The 22,154-nt window shown below is 41.7% G+C and overlaps 1 protein-coding gene across 1 annotated transcript in view; it reads left to right on the top strand.

Moving 5' to 3' along the window:
• Positions 1 to 22,154, top strand: part of tg (thyroglobulin) — a 333,710-nt gene that overhangs the window by 135,262 nt on the left and 176,294 nt on the right. The window contains exons 37-42 of the mRNA XM_059646355.1: positions 6,568 to 6,633; positions 14,095 to 14,238; positions 17,043 to 17,207; positions 18,438 to 18,554; positions 19,027 to 19,246; positions 19,800 to 19,893. Of these exons, the coding sequence (XP_059502338.1) occupies positions 6,568 to 6,633; positions 14,095 to 14,238; positions 17,043 to 17,207; positions 18,438 to 18,554; positions 19,027 to 19,246; positions 19,800 to 19,893 (806 nt within the window). The remainder of the gene's footprint in view (positions 1 to 6,567; positions 6,634 to 14,094; positions 14,239 to 17,042; positions 17,208 to 18,437; positions 18,555 to 19,026; positions 19,247 to 19,799; positions 19,894 to 22,154) is intronic.

Raw genomic sequence — 22,154 nt, forward strand, 5'->3', positions numbered from 1 at the left:
TTTGGAGAAATTCCTCATTATCTCAGTTCTAAAGGGTGGCCACTTCACTCTGAGACTGTGCCCTTGGGTCCTAGTGAAAACATCTTCTCCATATCTACTTTACCAAGGCCTCTAGGGGAAGGCGATGGTGTAGTGGTATTATCACTAGAGTATTAATCCAGAGACCCAGGGAACCAAGGTTTGAATCTCACCATGGCAGATGCTAGAATTTTAATTCAATAAAAAAAATGAAACGATGAATCTACTGATGACCATGAACCCATTGAAAAATGGATTGAAAAACCCGTTGGAAAAATAACCATCTGGTTCACTAATGTCCTTCAGGGAAGGAAATCTGCCACCCTCACCTGGTCTGGCCTACATGTGACTCCAGATTCACATTAATATTGTTGATTTTAATTGCCCTCTGAAATGGTCTAGCAAACCATTCAGTTGTACCAGTCTCTACACACTCTCAAAGAAATGAAGCCAGATAGATGACCTGGCATTAACCTAGGCACTGTAAAAAACAACAGCAGAAACAGCCACGTCAACCCCGCAAAGCCTTCCTCACTAACATCTGGGGGCTAGTGCCAAAATTGGGAGAGCTGTCTCACAGACTAGCTAAGCAACAGCCTGACATAGTCATACTCACAGATTCATACCTTGCAGACAATGTCCCAGACACCACCATCACCATCCCTGGGTATGTCCTGTCCTACCAGCAGGACAGACCCAGCAGAGGGGGCAGCACAGTGGTATACAGTCAGGAGGGTATTGCTCTGGGAGTCTTCAGCATTGACTCCGGACCTTATGAAGTCTCATGGCTTCAGGTTAAACATAGGCAAGGAAACCTCCTGCTGATTACCACATACCATCCTCCCTCAGCTGATGAACCAGTACTCCTCCATGTTGAACAACACTTTGAGGAAGCACTGAGGATGGCAAAGGCACAAAATGTACTCTGGATGGGGGTTTTCAATGTCTACCACCAAGGATGGCTAGGCAGCTGTACTAATGATCGAGCTGGTCGGGTCCTAAAGTATATATTTGCTGGACTGGGTCTGCAGCAGGTAGTGAGGGAACAAATAAGAGAGAAAAACATACTCGACTTCATCCTTACCAATCTACTAGCTGCAAATGCAGCTGTACATGACAGTATCGGTGAGAGCAAACATTGCACAGTCCTTGTGGAGATGAAGTCCCACCTGCACATTGAGAATAACCTCCATTGTTTTGTGTGGCACTATCACTGTGCTAAATGGGACAAACTTTGAACAGATCCAGTAACTCAGGACTGTGCATCCATGAGGCAGTATGGGCCATCGATAGCAGCAGAGCTGTACACTAGCACAATCTGTAACCTCAAATCTGGCATATCTCCCACTCAACCATTATGATCAAGCTAGGGGATCAATCTGATTCAATGGAGAGTGCAGGAGAACATGCCAGGGCAGCACCAGGCATAGCTGAAGATGAGGTGTCAACCCCCTGAAGCCACCAAACAGGACTACTTGCGCACCAAATGGCCTAAGCAGCAACTGATAGACAGGTCTAAGCTATCCCACAGTCAATGGATCAGATCTAAGCTCTATAGTCCTGCCACGTCCAGTCGTGAATGGTAGTGAATGGCAATTAAACAACTCGCTGGAGGAGGAGGTTCCACAAATATCTCCATCCTCAGTGATGGAAGAGCCCAGCACATCAGTGAAAAAGATAAAGCTGAAGTTTTTACAGTAATCTTCAGCCAGAAGTGCCAAATGGATGATCCATCTCTGTCTCCTCCAGTGGTCCCAGCATTACAGATACCAATCTTCAGCCATCAATTCACTCCATGTGATATCAAGAAACAGTTGGAGGCACAGGAAACTGCAAAGGCTATGGCCTCTGATAATATTCCAGCAAAAATACTGAAGACTTGGGCTCCAGAACTTGCCATTCCCCTTGCCAAGCTGTTTCAATACAGTTGCAATACTGGACAATATCGAGGCTTAGGCTGACAAGTGGCAAGTGACATTTGTGCCACACAAATGCCAAACTATAACCATCACCAAGAAGCGACAATCTAACCACCACCCCTTGAGGTTCAATGATGTCACCATCACTGAATCGCCCACTGCAACAACCTGGGGATTATCACTGATCAGAAACTCAACTGGACTCACCCCATAAATGAAGTGACTATAAGGGCAGGTCAGAGGCTAGTAATACTGCAATGACTAACTCACCTCCTGACTCTCCAAAGCTTGTCCACCAGCTACAAGGCACAAGTCAGGATTGTGATGGAATACTCCCCCCTTGCCTGGATGAGTGTAACTCCAGCAACACTCAAGAAACTTGACACCATCCAGGACAAAGCAGCCTGCATGATTGGCACTGCATCCACAAGCATCCACTCTCTTCACCACCAATGCTCTGTAGCAGCAGTGTGTACTACTTACAAGATGCGATGCAGAAATTCACTAAAGATCATTAAACAGCACCTTTCAAACCTGAAAATACTTCCATATAGAAGGACAAGGGCAGCAGATAAATGGGAACACTACCACCTTCAAGTTGCCCTCCAATTCACTCACCATGCTAACTTGGAAATATATTGCTGCTCCTTCACTGTTTCTGGGTCAAAATCTTGGAATTCCCTCCCTAATAGCATTGTGGGCCAATCCACAGCAGGTGGACTGCAGCGGTTTTAGAAGGCAGCTCACCACCACCTTCTCAGGGGCAATTAGGGATCAGCAATAAATGCTGGCCAGACAGCGACTCCCACATCACACAAAATGAAAAAAATAAAAAGAAGTATTCTGTAAGTTTCAATCAGATCCGTCCTCACCCTTCTAAACTTCATCGTGTACAAAGCCAGAGTCCTCATTCACTCCTCATTTGACAAGCCCTTCATTCACAGGATCATTCTTGTAAACCTCCTCTGGATCCCCTCTCAGCCCAGCACAGCCTTTCTTAGATATGGGGCTCAAACCTGCTTCCAATACTCTAAATGTGGTCTGACTAGAGCCTTATATAGTGTCAGCAATACATCATTACTCTTATATGCTAGCCCTCTGAAAATAAATGCTAACATTCTGATTTGCTATTGGTGTCTTGCATATATGCAGTTCCTCCCTTTTTGATCCCCATTACTCCTTCTCCAGTCTTATTTTCCAGCCTTTTTTTCAATGACCACGCCTCTCTCTCCTAGCTTGTATATATCTAAAAAAGCTCTTGCAATCTTCTTTAAATGACTAGCTAGCTTATCCTCATATTTCATCTTCGCCTCCTTTTTTGTCGCCCTCTGCTGGTTCTTAAAGGCTTCCTAATTCTTTGACTTCCCACTGATCCTCACCACGTTGCATACTTTTTCTTTTGCTTCTATACTGTCCCTGACCTCCTTGTTAGCCATGGTTGCCTCGTCCTCACCTTAGCATGTTTCTTCTTCCTTGGGATGAATTTCTGTGTTCCCCCTGAATTACCCCCAGAAAATTCAGTTGTATAAGGTATTAGTAAGAATGCATCCGGAGTACTGTGGACAGCAATGGTCATTGTAGTTTCAAAATGGATGCTAATGCATCAGAAGCTATTCAGACAAGGTTTACTAGACTAATACCTGGAATGAATGAAGAGCCTTATGTGGAAAAAAACTAGGTCTCTATCCTCTGAAGTTTAGAAGAATCGAGGTGACTTACTTGAAACATATAAAATTCTGAGGTGAGTTAACTTGATAGATGTTGAAAGAATGTTATCTCTTATAGGATAATCTAGAACTAAGAGTCATTTTTTGAAAACTATGGGGCACCTATTTAATGGAGACAAGAAAACTTTTATTTCCCTCAGAAAGTTGTGCGTCTTTGGCATTGGCTTCCTCAAAAGGCAGTGTATACAGAATCTTTAAATATTTTTAATAGAAAGGTAGATAGATTCCTGATTACCTACAGGATGAACAATTACCAGTGCATGCGGGAATGTAGATTAAGGGTTAAAATCCGATCACCATGACCTTTTTGATTGGTAGAACAGGCTCAAAGGGCAGAGTGGCCTACTCTTGTCTCCTATTCATACAGACCTTCTGCTGAGCAGCGGGTTTCTAAAGTAGAAGAATGTTTCATTTCCTTGTAGGCTTCCTGGTTATTAAAATACTCGATGAGCCAAAGATCCAAAAAAAGATAAATTCAGATTGACGTTCCTTGTTGGAAGATACAGTATCAGCCAATTTAGCATGATGGCTATTTTCCATCCATGCACCATTTTACCAATTTGAGTTCACTCTAACTTGCCTCCAATTTTGTAGGCGTACTATATTTCAGAATATAGATAAATGGAAATCACCACTGTTTCTTCTTAAAGTATGTTAATTCAAGTTTCTAAATACTATTCGAAGCAGCGTATTGGAAAACAGACAATTCCAAGTGTTTATATTTTTAATGTGACTCTCAGGGACACTGTATACATTCCAGGTTTCTGTGAGGAGAGGTTTTTCATATGGTTTAAAATCAAAACACATAAAAATATTTGGAAAATCACTTAGACTTCTGTTGCACCTAAAATTCTGGGTTTAATTTTAATTCATTTAAAACCAGCATAAGTAGAGGAATTTCTCGTGTATTGTTCTTTAGCTTAGTCGTGTGGTCATTATAATGAGCCCAGATGTATTTGGCATGGGAACAGAAAAGCTTGTGTTGTAGAAGGAAGAAATTAAGGCTTAGGTAAATATATCCATTTGAATTTGCTTGACCTCTTACCCCTAGATTGGCAGATATTTTTAGTCTGGGAGTTTGTTTTATACCCCAAATTATCCATTTCTTTAGAGGGTAAATGTGTAGGAAGTCCTACCCTTTGATGTGAAAATGTAAAGATTAATCTCGGGAGAGCATCTGGTACTATGAAAGCAAAGATATTATGAGACATTCATTGGCTACTTCATCAATTCTTGACAGTGCTTACATCACCATTTTGAAATGTGTAAGGCTTTAATTATGTGCCTAAAAATTTCTAGACCTTCTAAATATGTTTCTGATAATATTGTACAGTAATAACCAAGACCAAACATGGGACATGAGGAAGGAATCACTAAATTACAACAAAACTGTGAATTCAACAATAGCATATGCATCTTATGCTCATCATTCATTTTTACCATTAGATAGGGTGGATAGGGACAGCCTTTTTCCTAGGATGGTGATGGCGAGCACGAGGGGGCATAGCTTTAAATTGAGGGGTGAAAGGTATAGGACAGATGTCAGAGGTAGTTTCTTTACTCAGAGAGTAGTGAGGGAATGGAATGCTTTGCCTGCAACGGTAGTAGATTCGCCAATTTTAGGTACATTTAAGTCGTCATTGGATAAGCATATGGACGTACATGGAATAGTGTAGGTTAGATGGGCTTCAGATTGGTATGACAGGTCGGCACAACATCGAGGGCTGAAGGGCCTGTACTGTGCTGTAATGTTCTATGTTCTATGTTCTATATCCTCTCCTTAAAGCACTCCTACTCTGAAATCCTTATGTCTCTTTAGGACATTTTAGTATGGAACAATGTAGACCAGGCATATCCCAGGACTAATCCCATGTCTGCTGGAGAGGAGGAGAACTGAGTGAGAGTACCAATAATGCAAAGTTTTCACTATTCATCTCTATCCAATTAACTCCAGCAGAAAGTGTAGACTTTGATTAAGGATGAGACTAAGCTGTGATTAACCAAATGTCAAGTAACTTCACGACACTTACTGTCAGGCTTTACACATGAAGAATGGTTGTTTGGGTGAGATATTGAAGAACTGTATTTACAGAAAAGTCAGCGGTTTGGAGTTTACCTTCCAACCCCTTGAGAATTTTTGGCAGGGAGTACGTAAAACATGCAAGATGATGAGACACTGCCTTCCTGTCCACGTCCAACCCACTCCCTATAGTTCGCTACGAGTCCGCTTACGAAAATTGGAATCCCGACCTGCTATCACTTTTTTTGAAAGAAAATCCTTGATGGGTATTACCCTTTGTTCTTAATAAGCCAATTAACCCGAATAGTATATGGTTGTCATGAGCAAATGGTCGAGAGTGGGAGTTAGCGTTTTTTTTAAACAACTTTGTTGAAAAGATGGGAAAGAGGTGTTGGGGGTAACATTTAGGGAGGGGCTGTGTATGTGTTGGGGAAACCCACAAGTTGTTAACCTCCTTTTGGGCCTCCAAGTTGCATACCTTTCAATTCACACCGATCCCATATAACCTCCCTCACCCTCTCAGGCATCATGATCATTCTCCATCCAAAATCTCATACTTGTATCTCTTTAGTGGCAATGCCCTGTTCATCCCAGAGATGTCTTGTAGTCTCCAATAAGTTCTGGCTTTGCTGGGACTCCAGAGCTGTTAACCAATCGGATTGGCTGGCAGACTACAAGGGTTGAAATCTTTACAAAGTAGGGTTTGAAGTTTCACTTTCTGCTTTTTTTGGACACTGCATCACTCTGCTGTCCAACTCTAGACAAATCTGGAAAAGTTAGCATCTTCAGTAGAAGAGGCAATAACACAGATGGAAAAATTGTGAAGGGCATGCTCTTTGTTTCCGAATTGTCAGCTAACTTATCTTCTGATGTCCATTCACAGTGAACCAGTGGGAACGTGCAGGAAACATGTGCCCCCCTGTCAGCCTTCCTTCACTTCCTCGTAAAGGTATGCATTTTCCTACTGACCTTGCTGACCTGCATGTTTGTTTTCGGTGACTTATGAACAAGGACTACTATGTTGCTTTAGACACTAGCTCTTTCCAGTCAATTGTCATTTAAGAAATACTCTGCAGCTTTGTTCCTCCAACCAAAGTGCATGAAATTCAGGAGTTTGGGATCACACTTACCTAATATAGGCAGTCTCCCATTTGTAAGCAACTTTGAGCTAATTTATCGAGTTTCAGAAGCAGTAGTTTGACAAATAAAGGAAATCAACAACCTCTGGCAGATTACTGTGCTTTACTGATCCTGAAACTGTTCTGTGGAATGGAGAAGCAGAGGATCCTGTTATTTTGGAGCAATGGAGCATTCATTCCTGATGTTCTTCAGTCTTTGGGCATTGTCTTTAGTGGTAGAAATATTTATCCTTTCCCTTGGGCTGAACAAGGGGTAGCTTCTCCCAAGAAGGTGGTGGCTGTTTTCCCTGGACCCTCCCTCATTTTCTTCTCACTTCCCACTTACCCTTTTTTTGTATTCTTCAATTCAAGGGCTGGCAATATATATATCAATCACCTTATGGCGAATGACCAGGAGTGGCTATACATAATGCCAGAATGACCATTGACCCCTTGCCCACCTTCATCTGAGGGTTGGTTTACCATTCTTCATAAGAACAAAAACATCTCATATTTCCAAACACTGCATTGATTGTAGGGCACTGTGGTGCCTAATAAATCTTTTGTTTTGTGTTTGTAGAAGGTGAGTTACAACTGTCACAGTTAATTGAAATCTTATGCTTCACAGTGAATCCTGGGACAATTCAGTTGTCCAGACCCGAAACGTCAGCTTTCCTGCTCCCCTGATGCTGCCTGGCTTGCTGTATTCATCCAGCTCATCACTTTGTTATCTCAATTTCTAAACCCTCACGCTTATCCACATTTAATTCACCACATGTTTGTCCACACATTCAGTTTGTCTAAATGTCCTTGAAGCTTCTTTGCATCCCCCTGAAAACTCACATTCCGACCAGATTTTGTATTTTTTGCAAATTTGTAAATTTTACAAGTGTGAACCATGTCCAAATCATTCAGACTCTTTGTCACCTACCTGTTAATCAGCCGTCAGTCCGAGTGAGTATATTACACTCCGTCCCATGCACTTTAATCTTCTTTTCTAACTAAGCTCCTGCATGGGACTTCATCAAAAACCTTCTGAGAATCAAAATACTCCACATCTACAGGTTCCTCCTTCTTCACTCTGCTAGTAACATTATTAAAAGCTCTGCAGATTTGTCAAAGATCATTTCTCCTTCTAAGTCCATTCAGATTCTGACATATCAGACCTATATTTTCTAAATATCCAATAATCACATCCTGGGTAATAGATTCTGGAATTTTAACTGGTATCAGCATGACAAGTCTGTAGTTTTCTGTAGTTTCTTTTCTTACTTTCTTAAATAATGTAACCTTACATTTGTAACCTTGCAATCTGTTGCCACAATTGCAGAATTAATAGAACTTTGAAAAATGTTAGTCAATTAATCAATAGTGGCGACAATCAACAACAGTTTTAGGATTATCATTAGATTTTTAATTCTAGATTAGGGACTGGGTGGGTTGTGGGCCTTGGGGGGATGGGGGTGTGGTGGTAGGTGTTGGTATTGGAACAATCTCGAATTTAGAGCCAGACTTTCACAATTAAAATCTTTTCAACAAAACAGTGGTAAACATTTGTACGTATCTCTCACAAAGAAATTGATGCTAGAGTAATTTTTTGCTTCAAATTTATGTTTTTTGTTAATTATTAGGGATTCGAGGGTGCACATTAAGTCACAGGTCAGCCAAGATCTGCTATTTTTTACAATGGGATGTCAGTGTCTTTGGCTGGGCCAATGTTTATTGCTTCACTGTAGTTAGCCTTGTGAATTGGTGATGGCTAGCTGCCATCTTGAATAGTAAAACAGCCGTGTTCTATTCCTTTGTTCCTATATTTTAAGCTGTGATACTCTGCAATATCCCAGCACATCTGTTAAAACACATCGATTATAATTGCTTATCATAGAGAAACCACATGAAACACAGCCCCCAGAACACCCACCAACTGTGCCACAGAGAATGATCTCACCTCTGCCTTTCACAGAAAAACCACAAACTTCCTGGAACACATCCCCACTTACAATCATGAAGTGCGCTCATTACTTCTGAAGCCGAAACCACAGGTCAAGCATTTGTTGATCTTTGCTGAACGGTCACTGTTCTAACCTGCATTTAAATCACTGGGGTGATAATGTGGCTCAGTGTACTCCAAGAACCTGAAACGGAGATAAAGACTTGAGGATGCTCTCAAAATATACTGCATATACAGCTGTGCATACTCTGTCAGATACTAAATGATATGAAGAGTTAAAAAGAAAGACTTCTATTTCAGTAAGACCTTTCATTATTTCAGAGTAATTTCAAGCTGCTACGAAACAAAAGAATATTTTTCTGCAGTGCAGTCATAATGTGTGGAACGTGGTAGTCAAAAACAGGAAACACATACAGTAACACCAAATTAATGATAATAAAATGTGAGGCTGGATGAACACAGCAGGCCCAGCAGCATCTCAGGAGCTTTGTGCCCCTGAGATGCTGCTTGGCCTGCTGTGTTCATCCAGCCTCACATTTTATTATCTTGGATTCTCCAGCATCTGCAGTTCCCATTATCACAGTAACACCAAATTACTTGTTTTGCTGCTGTTGTTTGATTGATATAGATTTGCCAGGTGAACTTCACTTTTCTTCTTTAAATAACTTTATAGCATCTTTCATGACCATCTGAGAGAAGGAGAAACAGGAAAAGAGGGGAAGGGGTGTATAATGCATAGTCAATACCACTTCTCTCATTTTTAGCTCCTACCAAAGCGTAAGGCTTATTTAGAGTTTGTATTGGGCTGGACTGCTATTTACAATGTGGAGTGGGTCAATTTCCCTCCTTGTTAAGGACACAATGAAGGGTCTACCTTCTCAACTTTCCCATCCCCTGAGGTTTGATGGTTCTCAAGTTAAACCCACCGCCAGTTCTCACTCATTCTCTCTCTTTTACTCAATCTCTCTTTCTGTCAAAGAGAGAACAACCTAAGATCCTCTGGGAATATAAATCCTTGCACTTTCTTTCACTCCACATGAGTCCCCTCCAGTTCCTTTGCACATCCCAGCCTTTCAGCACAACTTTTTTTCTCAAATATGTATGTTGTTTCCTTTTGAAATTATAAAAGCCTCAAACATTTCTTATGGTAGTAAATTCCACATTCTGTGACTAAAAGCATCTTTCAGCATTCTGTATAATAAAGTGTGGAGCTGGATGAACACAGCAGGCCAAGCAGCATCTCAGGAGCACAAAAGCTGACGTTTCGGGCCTAGACCCTTCATCAGAGAGGGGGATGGGGAGAGGGAACTGGAATAAATAGGGAGAGAGGGGGAGGCGGACCGAAGGTAGAGAGAAAAGAAGATAGGTGGAGAGTAGAGTATATGTGGGGAGGTAGGGAGGGGATAGGTCAGTCCAGGGAAGACGGACAGGTCAAGGAGGTGGGATGATGTTAGTAGGTAAGAGATGAAGGTGCGGCTTGGGGTGGGAGGAAGGGATGGGTGAGAGGAAGAACAGGTTAGGGAGGCAGAGACAGACTGGGCTGGTTTTGGAATGCAGTGGGGGGAGGGGATGAACTGGGCTGGTTTTGGGATGCGGTGGGGGAAGTTCTGTTTTGTGTTGGTAATTCCCGATTTTGGATCTCCTGCAACTGAAAACGGTGTCTTCATATCTACCCTGCCAACGCATTCTTAATTCTAAAGACTTCTGCCAAGTCACTTCTTAAGTTTCTTTTTATTTTCTGATGGAAAAACATTCAATCTGTTTTATCTTTTTTAATAGCTGTAATCCTCTCAATTCTAGTACCATCTTTCCAACTCACATTTGCAGTCTCTTCATTGCTTTTATTGATTTTTTACTGCATGAAGATGAAAACCGTGCACCTAGAAATGGGCTGACAGAGATTTCTATACAAGTTCAACTTCACTACTTTTGAATAAATCCCAGGGTCTTGTTGGCATTTTAATTGCTGTGATGAACTGATTTGTTCATATGTGCTTCTTGATCTGTGCTCTTTTATTCCATGAGTTCGCATACTTCCTGAAATGTAAGTGATCGCTATTTTTCTTACCAAAACCTCATCACCTCATATATACAGATGTTAAAGTTTATTTCCTACTTAAATACTCAGTCTGCTATTTTCTATCGACTTTTTTGATACATTAAATGCGTACTCAGTGATAGCTACACATCTCAGTTTAGTATAAACTGCAAATTATTGATCTATTTGTTCATGGCCCTAAACTACCAATGCAATTTATCAACATCTGTGGACACTTCACTGCTCCTTGTGGAACATATCTTTCCACCTTCCTCCAATCTGAACAGCCGCCCACTCTAACCTTTTTAAGTTGAAATTCATAATATAAGGTTGACAGTTTTCAGTCTTGCTTCATCACCATGAACATAGAAGAGTGAAAATCTCAACAGAATACTTGCTATGCTGCAGGCCCTGCTGGAAGTAGACTTGATCCATAGTTCAATTTCCTGCCTTTTCTCCATATTATTTGATTCCCTCACTGGCTAAGTAAGTCTATCCCAGCTTTGAATATACTTTGCAACCTAATCTCTACAGCACTCTGTGGTTAAAAAATGTGCAGCCTCCTACTATCTGAGAGAAGAAATTTCTCCTCATTGCTGTCCCAACTGGGTAACACTTATTGGTCTGAGACTCTCCCACAAGGGGCATGAAGACAAATGAGAAGATTTTATTTTTCTCTCAATTGGGAATGATTCAGTAGAATGCTTTATTGCAGTGGGCTGTCAAAGTTGGAACATTAAGTCTCTTTAATGTTGAAGACAGATTTTAATTAGAAAGGGAATCAAGGCTTATGAAGCTAAGGCATTAATGTGGAGTTCAAGGTTATCAGATCAGCCATAATCTTATTGAATCGTGGCACAGATCTGATGGGTTATTTCTGCTCCTACCTCTTATGGGTTATTCAGAGGAGAAATTCCTCCTCATCTCCATTCTAAATGGGCAACCCCTCCTCTGATAATATACCCCGTGCTCCGAGATTCTCCCACAAGGGGAAACAACTTCTCCTCATCTACTTTGCCATAAGAATCTTGCATGTTTCAAAAAGGTTTCCTCTCATCCTTCTAAACTCCAATGAGTACAGGCCCAATCTACTCAATCTCTTCTCCTAGGACTGTATCTCTATACATTCTTCCTTAGATTAGGGGACTAAAACTGTTCACAATGTTATAGTGTCGTCAAATGAGTTTTTATAGGTTTGGCAAGACTCACCTATTTGTACGCTCTCAATTGATTTTAGAATTCTTGTAAGTAGCTGGATATTCCCGTCATTTCCACTTTGTTTCTTAATTGTCCAGAATGCTTGTATCAAGTTGCTGAGCACAAAAGAAAAGTGGCATTCTTATGCATTGACTTCATCTCCTTGCTTTTGTATACTTCTAGATCAAATACAACAAAAGTCTCCCACTACTCAGTTTGATTTCCGTCTATTACACTTTGAGGCAGGGATCCCACATTTGCAATTTCTGACTGCTTTCGTCTCTTCTCTTGATAATTTTAGGGCGGGACTGCAGATACAACTCCAAGAAAAAAACTGAGCGTCCTTCTTTTCTGATGAGGTGCTTTCTCCTTTCCTAGGAATAATCTATACTTGTTACTGAACATACAACTACTTCTTTGGACTTTAAGAAAACTTGCCAGCCTGCCAGTTGGAATACCATGTCCACCTCCACCTCCAGCGCTAAACCATTATATTGGTGTTAGACATGGACAAAGTATCCTTCTATTTCTGGTCTCATAATCTCAAGAGCCACAAGCTATGATACTGAGTGAAAATATTCTTGACCCGAATGGGGAAAGTAAAATCGCCGTGGTGTTATACTTCTCTGTTGCTGATTTTATATCATCTCGCTGCTTCTAATATTGTTGGAATTTTGCACCATGGAATGCACACAGCTAACCATTGTTCTATGCCCACATATTGTTCATACCCACAAACTCTATCCTCAGTTACTGGGCAGATTAGGGATTGTAGAATCCTATCTGATATATTATCCTTCACCTCGAAGAAGTTTGACCTGTTGTAGAGTCATTAATTCTGAGATCAGCTAACTCAGTAGTTTAGATCTTCCTGATTTTTTATGACGAATTGGAGAAAATCACTAAACCAACCAGCAAAGCTGAGCAAAGAAGTGGCAGACAGGAATTCAATCTGGAAAAGTGTGAAGTGGTATATTTTGTCAGGCTGAATTTGAATGCGGAATACAGTGTTAATGGCAGGATTCTTGGCAGTGTGGAGGAACAGAGGGATCTTGAGGTCCACATCTATTGATCCCACAAAGTTGCCAACCAAGTTGATAGAGTTGTTAAGAAGGCATATGATGTGTTGGTTTCATTGGCAGGGCAATTGAGTTTAAGAGGCATGAGGTTATGCTGCAGCTGTATAAAACTCTGGCTAGACCACACTTGGAATATTGTATTCAGTTCTGGTCGCCTCATTATAGGAAGGATGTGGAAGCTTTAGACAGGGTGCAGAGGAGATTTACCAGGATGCTGCCTGGACTGGAGGGCAGGTCTTATGAGGAAAGGTTGAAGAAGCTAGGGCTTTTCTCATTGAGGCAAGGAAGGATGAGAAGTGATATGGTAGAGGTGTACAAGATGATGAGAGGCATAAATAGAGTGGATTGCCAGAGACTTTTACCCAGGGCGGAAATGACTATCATGAGCGGGCCTAATTTTAAGGTGACTGGAGGAAGGTATTGGGAAGATGTCAGAGGTAGGTTCTTTACACAGAGAGTGGTGAATGCACGGAATGCACTGCCAGCAGTGCTGGTAGAGTCAGATACATTAGGGACATTGGATAGGCACATGGATGATAGTAAAATGACGGGTATTCAGGTTAGTTTAATCTTAGAGAAGAATAATAGATTCAGCACAACATCGTGGGCCAAAGGACGTGTATTGTGCTGTACTATTCTATGTTCTATGGGCTATGTTCAGTCAGGGGCTAACCACACCATACCTATATAAGCTAATGACATTTTGAGCCTGAATGATAAATTTCTTGTAATTTGACTTCCTTTTCCCCCTTTACTTTTCTTCTTCCAGTCTTTTTTCACAATCTCTTGCTCTCCCTTTATTACTCTCTATCTCTAGCTCTCCTCCACCTGTTTTGACAGAATACATCACTATTTCATTCATTCTACATACAGAATTGAGAATTCCTTTATAGTTAATGAGGCCAAGCTGAAACATATCACACACCTTCCTACTCACATCCCTGAGGACTTACAGTATTTGAGTTTGCTCGTACATGCCATGCATTTTCAGATTATGACTAATTTAACTGTTATGGTTTGATTGCAGTGTTACTGAATAACTGGAACATCCTCAAGGTATCCCCAAGCCTCGATCCCATGATAACCTCTTTTGATGTTTTGCACATCAGCAGTGATAGTCTTATGATGACTGAAGATTTCAGAAACTATGCCAGAGACAGGTGCCTGTCAGGTGAGCACACATAAACAGCTGATCTTTATGACAAAGGGTATTAATATATAAAAATGACTGTCTTAGAATGAAATGGTGCACATTCCATGAACATGAAAGTGTTTGCTGAGTTGACTTGTTAGGTAAAGCACATACACTAACAGTAGCTGTTCATGATGAAAATTCTTTTGAATAGAAGTCTAACTCATGTTATAGAGCTCCTTTTACAGTGACATGGTGATAATGCCAATGGTGTAGTCAGCCAGTTCATGTTAATGTTCTGGTGACATTGGTTTGAATCCTATCAAAGCAGCTAATGCATGGTAAATTTGATGATTAAAATCTGGAGTTGAGAGCTACATGGTAATTTTATCCATGAAATATCCTCAATTGTCCTGAAAAGAAATACTCACTGGTTCACTAATCCCTTAGGGAAGAAAATTTGCCGTCCTGACTTGGTCTGGCCTACGTGTGATTCCAGTTTCTCAATGTGGTTGACTCTTAGTGGTTCTCTGAAATGGCCTTGCAAACCATTCAGTTCAAGAACAATTACAGATGGGCAAGGCACATTGCCCTGGCCAGGGGTGATCACAAACCATGAGAAATTAAAGACGTCTCTTATGCCAGTACAACGAAGACTACCTCAGCACCTACTGGAACACTGATCTAATAAGTCAGAGTCATTGTGTTCTACACATTTAAGGATTCCAGTCGGACTCCATAGGCTGAAGGACAAATCAGAGGCCCTCGTACACTGGCATATTCTTAACCCCTCTGGTCAAAGCTACAGCTGCTAATGCCATCATTTTGAAAAGCTTTATGTCATAACTACCTATCACAGGTTTTGTTTTTCACTGGGGAACAGTTCTGAACTCTTAATCTTTCCATTTAACTAGAACCCACATCTCTGATATTAGGTGGCACAGTGATTAGCACTTCTGCCTAAGAGCACCAGGGATCCAGGTACAATTCCAGCCTCAAGTGAAAATATGTGTGGAAGTTGCAAGTTCACCAGGGATCCTGGTTCAATTCCAGCCTCGGGTGAAAGTCTTTGTGGAATTTGCATGCTCTCCCAATGACACATAGATTTCTGCCAGGTGTTCAGGTTTCCTCCCACGGGCCATGCTAAATTGCCCTGTAGTGTGCAGGGTGGGTAGATTAGCTGCGGTTAATGTGGGGATAGAGTGAAAGGATGGATCTAAGCGCGATGGTCTTTGGTGATGGTCTTTACGCAGAGAGTTGTGAGAGCATGGAATGCGTTGCCAGCAGCAGTTGTGGAAGCAAGGTCATTGGGGTCATTTAAGAGACTGCTGGACATGCATATGGTCACAGAAATTTGAGGGTGCATCCATGAGGATCAATGGTCGGCACAACATTGTGGGCTGAAGGGCCTGTTCTGTGCTGTACTGTTCTATGTTCTATGTTCTATCTTCTATGAGCCAGTGCAGTCTTAATGAGCTGTATGGCCCCTACCTGCACAGTAGAGATTTTAAGATTCTTTTGGGATTGTTCTCAGCACCCTGTCCAAATTCGTGACATACTTTTTAAAGGGAGGTGCTCATAACCTTGGTCTATTCATTCATGGGATACGAGCATTGTTGGCCGGGGCAGCAAAATTGCATCACCCGAGTTCCTCTTGATAAGGTGGTGATGTGTTGCCATCTTGAACCACTGCAATTTCCCTTGGCGTAGGTACACCCACAATTCATTTCAGGAGTTCCAGGATTTTTAGCACAGCAAACAGCAAAAGGGCAACATATATTTCCAAGTCAAGATATTGAGTGGGTTGGAGGGGAATTTGCATGTAGCAGTACTGCAATGTATCTGCTACCTTTGTCCTTCTAGTTTAACGTGGTTACGGGTTTAAAAGAAGTTGTCTGAGGGACATTGATGCATAATACTACAAGTAAGGGCAAAGCCAGAGATTTGTAAAGACTTCATATTATTTCCTTGTTCTCTTATTCATTGCCCAAAGTCAAAATCTTTATCCCAGGGTGGAAATGATTATTACGAGGGGGCATAATTTTAAGGTGATTGGAGGAAGGTATGGGGAGATGTCAGAAGCAGGTTAGTTTGATGTTAGTAGCATAATAGATCAACACAACATCGTGGGCCAAAGGGCACTGTGCTGTATTGTGCTGTACTGTTCTATGATTCTTAAAATAACATGAAGGACTGTATTTTGACTCCTGAGTTGGGAGTTCTGAGTTCTTCTCTCAGTATACTTGACTGAGGAAAAATAGCTCTGACCAGCGGGATTTTCATTCCAGGAGGGTGCGACTTTGAATGTTTGATGTGGAGTCAGATCCACTGTCCCCAGAGATAGTGCCGAGGAAACAATGCTGAGGATTATGTGGTTTAACAGTGTTCTCCATGTGTGAGAATCACATCTTGCTGCCTTTCCCATCCTGGTGAAAATAGGATCTGCGAGAAGTGGGCTCAGGACTTCCGGCTCTGGGTCCTGGTGCCATTCTGAATTAGATGGGGAGGCTTCATGGCTCCACACAAATCAGGACCGAGCGAAAATCTAACCCATTGCCTCTGAGTGAGGCTAGATGCCAATTATTTTTACATTTGCTACTGGCAAGGCTTCTTCATAACTTTGAGCCTCTCAACCTTGAGTTGAAAGTGTTTTTCAGTTGGACCATAATTGTGATTTTGTGTAGAATCTGTGTTTTACCCCCTTCTCTGAACCTCTTGGAGATGCCATTTCAAGTAAAGAAATCCTAGTTAGGATGGAGACTATATGTTTTATTGTGCCCAGGAAAAGAAATGGTTCAAATGGTGGAGCATTCTTGACCTGTTTTTGTTTCTTTTCTGCACAGCATGTGTTTCCAGCCACACTTGTGTTATCGTTTCTCTTCAGCCTCAGCTGTCAGGGGTCCGATGCCTTTTTTACCCTGACACCCACAACTGCCACCCTGGATTGCAAGGTCACAACTGTCGAATCCTACTCAAGGAAGAAGCAGAGGAGGTCTACTATAAGAAGAGTGAGTTCCATCAGTTGCGTATTGGTTGAGTAATAATTTTATTGGTGCCATTTTATGTCTTGCACCCCAACCCCATATTTGTTTCCACCTTGTCCCATTCAGGTCCTCACTATACGTTAGATATTAACAGCTCAGTGGGAAGTATTAATTGACTATTCTTCAGGTATGAGCCTGGATTGTGCATATTTTCACACAATGTCAGTCCCTGACCACTTTGGAGCATTAAAACCTCTGAATTATGTTTCTTCCTTAACTCAAAGATGCTGAAGCTTGTTGTAGCCCTCCTTTTGCTATTGCTGGCTACATTTGACCCTTACAAAGCCGAAGGCCAAAGTTTCACTTTGCACTACCTGATCTGATTAGTGCCCAGCCTGTCTCTGCTTCCCTAACCTGTTCTTCCTCTCACCCATCCCTTCCTCCCACCCCAAGCCGCACCTCCATCTCCTACCTACTAACCTCATCCCGCCTCCTTGACCTGTCCGTCTTCCCTGGACTGACCTATCCCCTCCCTACCTCCCCACCTATACTCTCTCCACCTATCTTCTTTACTCTCCATCTTCGGTCCGCCTCCCCTCTCTCCCTATTTATTCCAGTTCCCTCTCCCCATCCCCCTCTCTGATGAAGGGCCTAGGCCCGAAACGTCAGCTTTTGTGCTCCGGTGATGCTGCTGGGCCTGCTGTGTTCATCCAGCCTCACATTTTATTATCTTGGATTCTCCAGCATCTGCAGTTCCCATTATCACTTTGTGAAAAGGCAGGAAGATGGAGTTAAGGATTATTGGTTCAGCCATGATCTCATTAAATGGCAGATCAGGCTTGAAGGCTAATGACAAACCAAATGCAAGGATGTTAACTTCTGAGCAACTGAGTGAAAATCTTAATTACGATCAGCCACAGAATATGAATTTCACACTTCCATCTGACAGAAATATTCACGTGACCTAAAACTATAACCTCTTGTTCTAGATTACCCAACAGAGGAATCACCCCCTGTCAATCATATTTAGCAACTTGTATACCTCAATTAGATCCTATCTCATCCTCGTAAATTCAAGTGTGTATAGGCCTAAAGGCCTCAATCTTTCTTGTAAGGCAAGCCTTTCATGCCTGGAATTAACCCAGCAAACTGGTGCAGTAATAATGGGCTGACTATTTGTTTTTGCCGTGGAATTCATCGCTTTCAAGCTAACAAATAAAATTCTTTGAGAAAAGTATTTTAATGTCTTCTCAGCTATTGGAGGGTCGTGCACTGGTCGTTGTGGGATTTACCAACCTGGAGAGCCTTGCCAGTGTAACTTGAAATGTGAAGATTATGCAGATTGCTGCCCTGACATTCATACCTGCGCCGGTGAGTATGTAAGTAGAAACCTAGAATCTCTACTGTGTGGAAACAGGCCCTTCGGCCCAATAAGTCCACACCTCAGAGCATCCCACCCAGATTCAGTCCCCTTAAAAAGGCATCCCTGAACACCGTGGGTAATTTAGCATGGCCAATCCACCTAACCTGCCCATCTTTGGACTGTGGGAGGAAACTGGAGCACCGGAAGGAAACCCACGCAGACACGGGGAGAATGTGCAAACTCTACAGAGACAGTTGCCCAAGGGTAGAATTGAAACCAGGTCCCTGGCTCTGTGAGGCAGCAGTGCTAACCACTGAGCCACTGTGCCACCTACTGGAGTTCCTTGCAATGAGAATTACTTTTTGCACCCACTCAGAGCTGACTGTACATCGCCAGTGGAGGATATGGTCTTAACAATCTGGGAGGCTTCATTTCTCCTTACCAACTGTTCTGATGGATTGTTATTTCTTTTCAATTCAGACCCTTCCTTATCAGAAACCCAACCCCAGTTGACATCCATTTTGCTTCCGGGTCACGGAATCTTGTTTGGATCTAGTCAGGCGGCCCAGGTTGGTGAGGAATGGAAGATTGTCAACCGTTTCCTGGGTGTCCCATATGCAGCTGCTCCCACTGGTGATAGCCGATTCAAGGCTCCAGCAACCTTTAATTGGACTGGAGAATGGAATGCTACTTTCTACAGGTGAGCGTGGCCTTTCCTGTTGCACAGTATTTAATCCCTGCATTTGTCTTGATTTTTGCTCAGCCACCAGCGATGCGTAAGGAATACAGTGTCCTGTTCTGATCGTTTTGTCTTTGAATTATTATTTTGCCTTTGAGAGGTTATAGAGACAAGAAACAAAGATATCAAATGTTAAAAATGAGGATAAAGCTGTTTTAGAAAATGTGAAGAGACCCAACTGATGTTTTTTGTGAATTATAAAAGTTGAACCAGTCATATTATTTAAAAATTGGAAAAATGGGAATAATGATACACATCTGGAAAAATAACTTCACTCAAAAGATACAGAATCGTAGAACATGTTCCTAAGAAAATCCATCAGAATTGGTAGTATTAATACTAAATCTAGCTTACTTATCTAAGCAATAGATAATTGACGTATTCAAAATGTATACTCGACAATCTGGTGCAAAAGCAAAACCAGGTAAGTGTATATTAAGAAACTAATTTAGTGTCAGCCAATTTTTGGAGAGTTTTAACAAATATTTAACTTCCACAATCTCTTTTGTTTTAGGCCTAGCTGCCTACAGCCAGGAGATGCAAAGGCCATTTATTCCACTGTAGATGAAGACTGTCTCTATCTAAATATATTCGTTCCCAAAAGCATTGTGAGTTGTGGTACCTGTATTACAAGAAACTTCAGGGTTTTGCTGTTGATGTCGTACAGGTTTTAAGGGAGGGATGGTGATCTGTGCTTGTGTACTGAATTACTGAAACACCAAGCATGCGGAATCCTTTCTCCTCAGTTTAGAAGGATATATATTTGTGTTATGTTACCCTTGCTCTCTTATACCCTTCAGCCGGTAACAGAGTGACATTCAGCATTTGGCTGGGGTGGGGGTGGGGGGGTGGAGGGGTGGGCCGTATCAGTGCATTTTGTTCATTCTTGATGTGTGAGCATGGTGCCAGCTGCCGTGGAAAGTTGATGTTGGGTCTTTATGATGCATTGGCTCTTTGGTAAGGTCTGTTCTAACTACTGGCTTGTTGGGCCACTTCAAAAGTTACTGTTGGCAGCAAGCGCAACTGTAAAGAGATATTGGGAACGAGAGATCAGACAATTTCAGAATAATTGCGATATAATGGAATGTTTCATAGGACAGGTAAAGTGCCATTTTTAAAAAAAAATCTTTTAAAAGTCCCAGAAAATGTAATTCCCTTGCCTTATCATGATTATTCTGCTACTTATTTTCCATTTTATAATGCAGGACACAATCACAAATCACATATCTGAGATCGAACTTTTTTGTTGAAACTTTTGTTAACTGTTCAATCAAAAATCTGATCTTGATCATTCTGCCCATGGAAACTAATGCCACCTTTTCAATTCCCCTTCCTCTCCAAGTACTTAATGTGCTATTTTTTTCTCCCAAATCATACCTAACCTTTCCACAACTCAGTGGACTGAATCTCTTCTGTTTAAGTCTTAGTTGTGTTGGGTTTTTAGGAGGGATTGTTGCCATAAAGCACAATGAGATTTCTTACCATATCTTCCCAATTCACCTCATTAATTACCCATCTTGCCCCAGATGTCCTCCCATGTCATTTTATTCCCAACTTAACATGCTCTACACCAAGAACAACTCGCTATTCACTGCATATCTGTGGAAAGACCAACGGCCCTTATATCGGGCCATCTTTAAGATCCTGTTATGGAGCCATAGAATTATACAGCATGGAAACAGACCCTTCGGTCCAGCTAGTCCATGCCGACTGTGTTTCCAAACTAATCTAGTTCCATCTGTCTGCATTTGGCCCATATCCCTCCAAAACTTTCCTATTCATGCACTTATCCAAATGTATTTTAGATGTTGTAACTGTACCTGCATTCACCACTTACTCTGACAGTTCTTTCCATACACTAATCACTCACTGTGTAAAACAGTCACCCCTTCGTCCTTTATAATCTTTCTCTGCTCACCTTAACAATATGCCCCCTAGTTTTGAATTCCCCACTTAGGGAAAAAATCTTTGCTATTTACCTTATGAATGCTCCTCATGATTTTATAAACCTATATAAAGTCACCTCTCAGCCTCCTACTTCTTAAAGTTCCAGCCTATCCAGCCTCTCCTTATAACTCAATTCCTCCAGTCATGGTAACAACCTTGTAAATCCTGTTTGCACCCTTTCCAGTTTAATAACATCCTTCCTATAGCTGGGTGACCAAAATTGTACACATTATTCCAAATGCGGCCATCCCAATATCTGACACAGCTGTAACATGACTCTCAACTCTGGCAATCAATGCTCTGACCAATGAAGGCAAGTATGCCCAACACCTTCTTCACCACCCTGTCTACCTGTTGTCGCCCTTTTAAAGAACCATGTATCTGCAACCGAGGTCCCTCTGTTCGACAAGACCCCCAGCACCATACCATTAACTGTGGAAATCACTCGTGCCATTAACATGGCATTTATCAAGCAATAATCTCCTTCAATTGCCATTTAACCACTGCTTAGTAAGAAACTTGCCATGTCACATAATTAATATAGAAAAATTGGAGTAACAGACTCCTGGCATCAAGATCTGTCACTTCAGACTTCTCATGTGGGTCTGTCACAAATCTCACCGTAGTCTATATTGCTCAGACCCCTGCACAATTCTGGTGTAAGACTGCCCAATCAAATTTATCCCCTGGCACAACAATGGAATGGCCTTAACTTAAAAAAAACATAAAAAGCATGCTTTGTGATTACGATGCATTATCCCTCCTTGTGTTCTTCATTCTCTGTACTGCCTTCGACATGGTCAATTGAACAACCTTTCCAATCCCTCTGCCTTATTGTCCAAATTCATAGCTTTGCTCTTACTGGACTTAACACATTAAATTCTAGCTAAGGTATCTTCAGTCTAGGTTTTGCTTCAGTTCT

The sequence above is a fragment of the Stegostoma tigrinum genome, chromosome 5 (assembly GCF_030684315.1).
Source record: "Stegostoma tigrinum isolate sSteTig4 chromosome 5, sSteTig4.hap1, whole genome shotgun sequence".
Taxonomy (NCBI): Eukaryota; Metazoa; Chordata; class Chondrichthyes; order Orectolobiformes; family Stegostomatidae; genus Stegostoma; species Stegostoma tigrinum.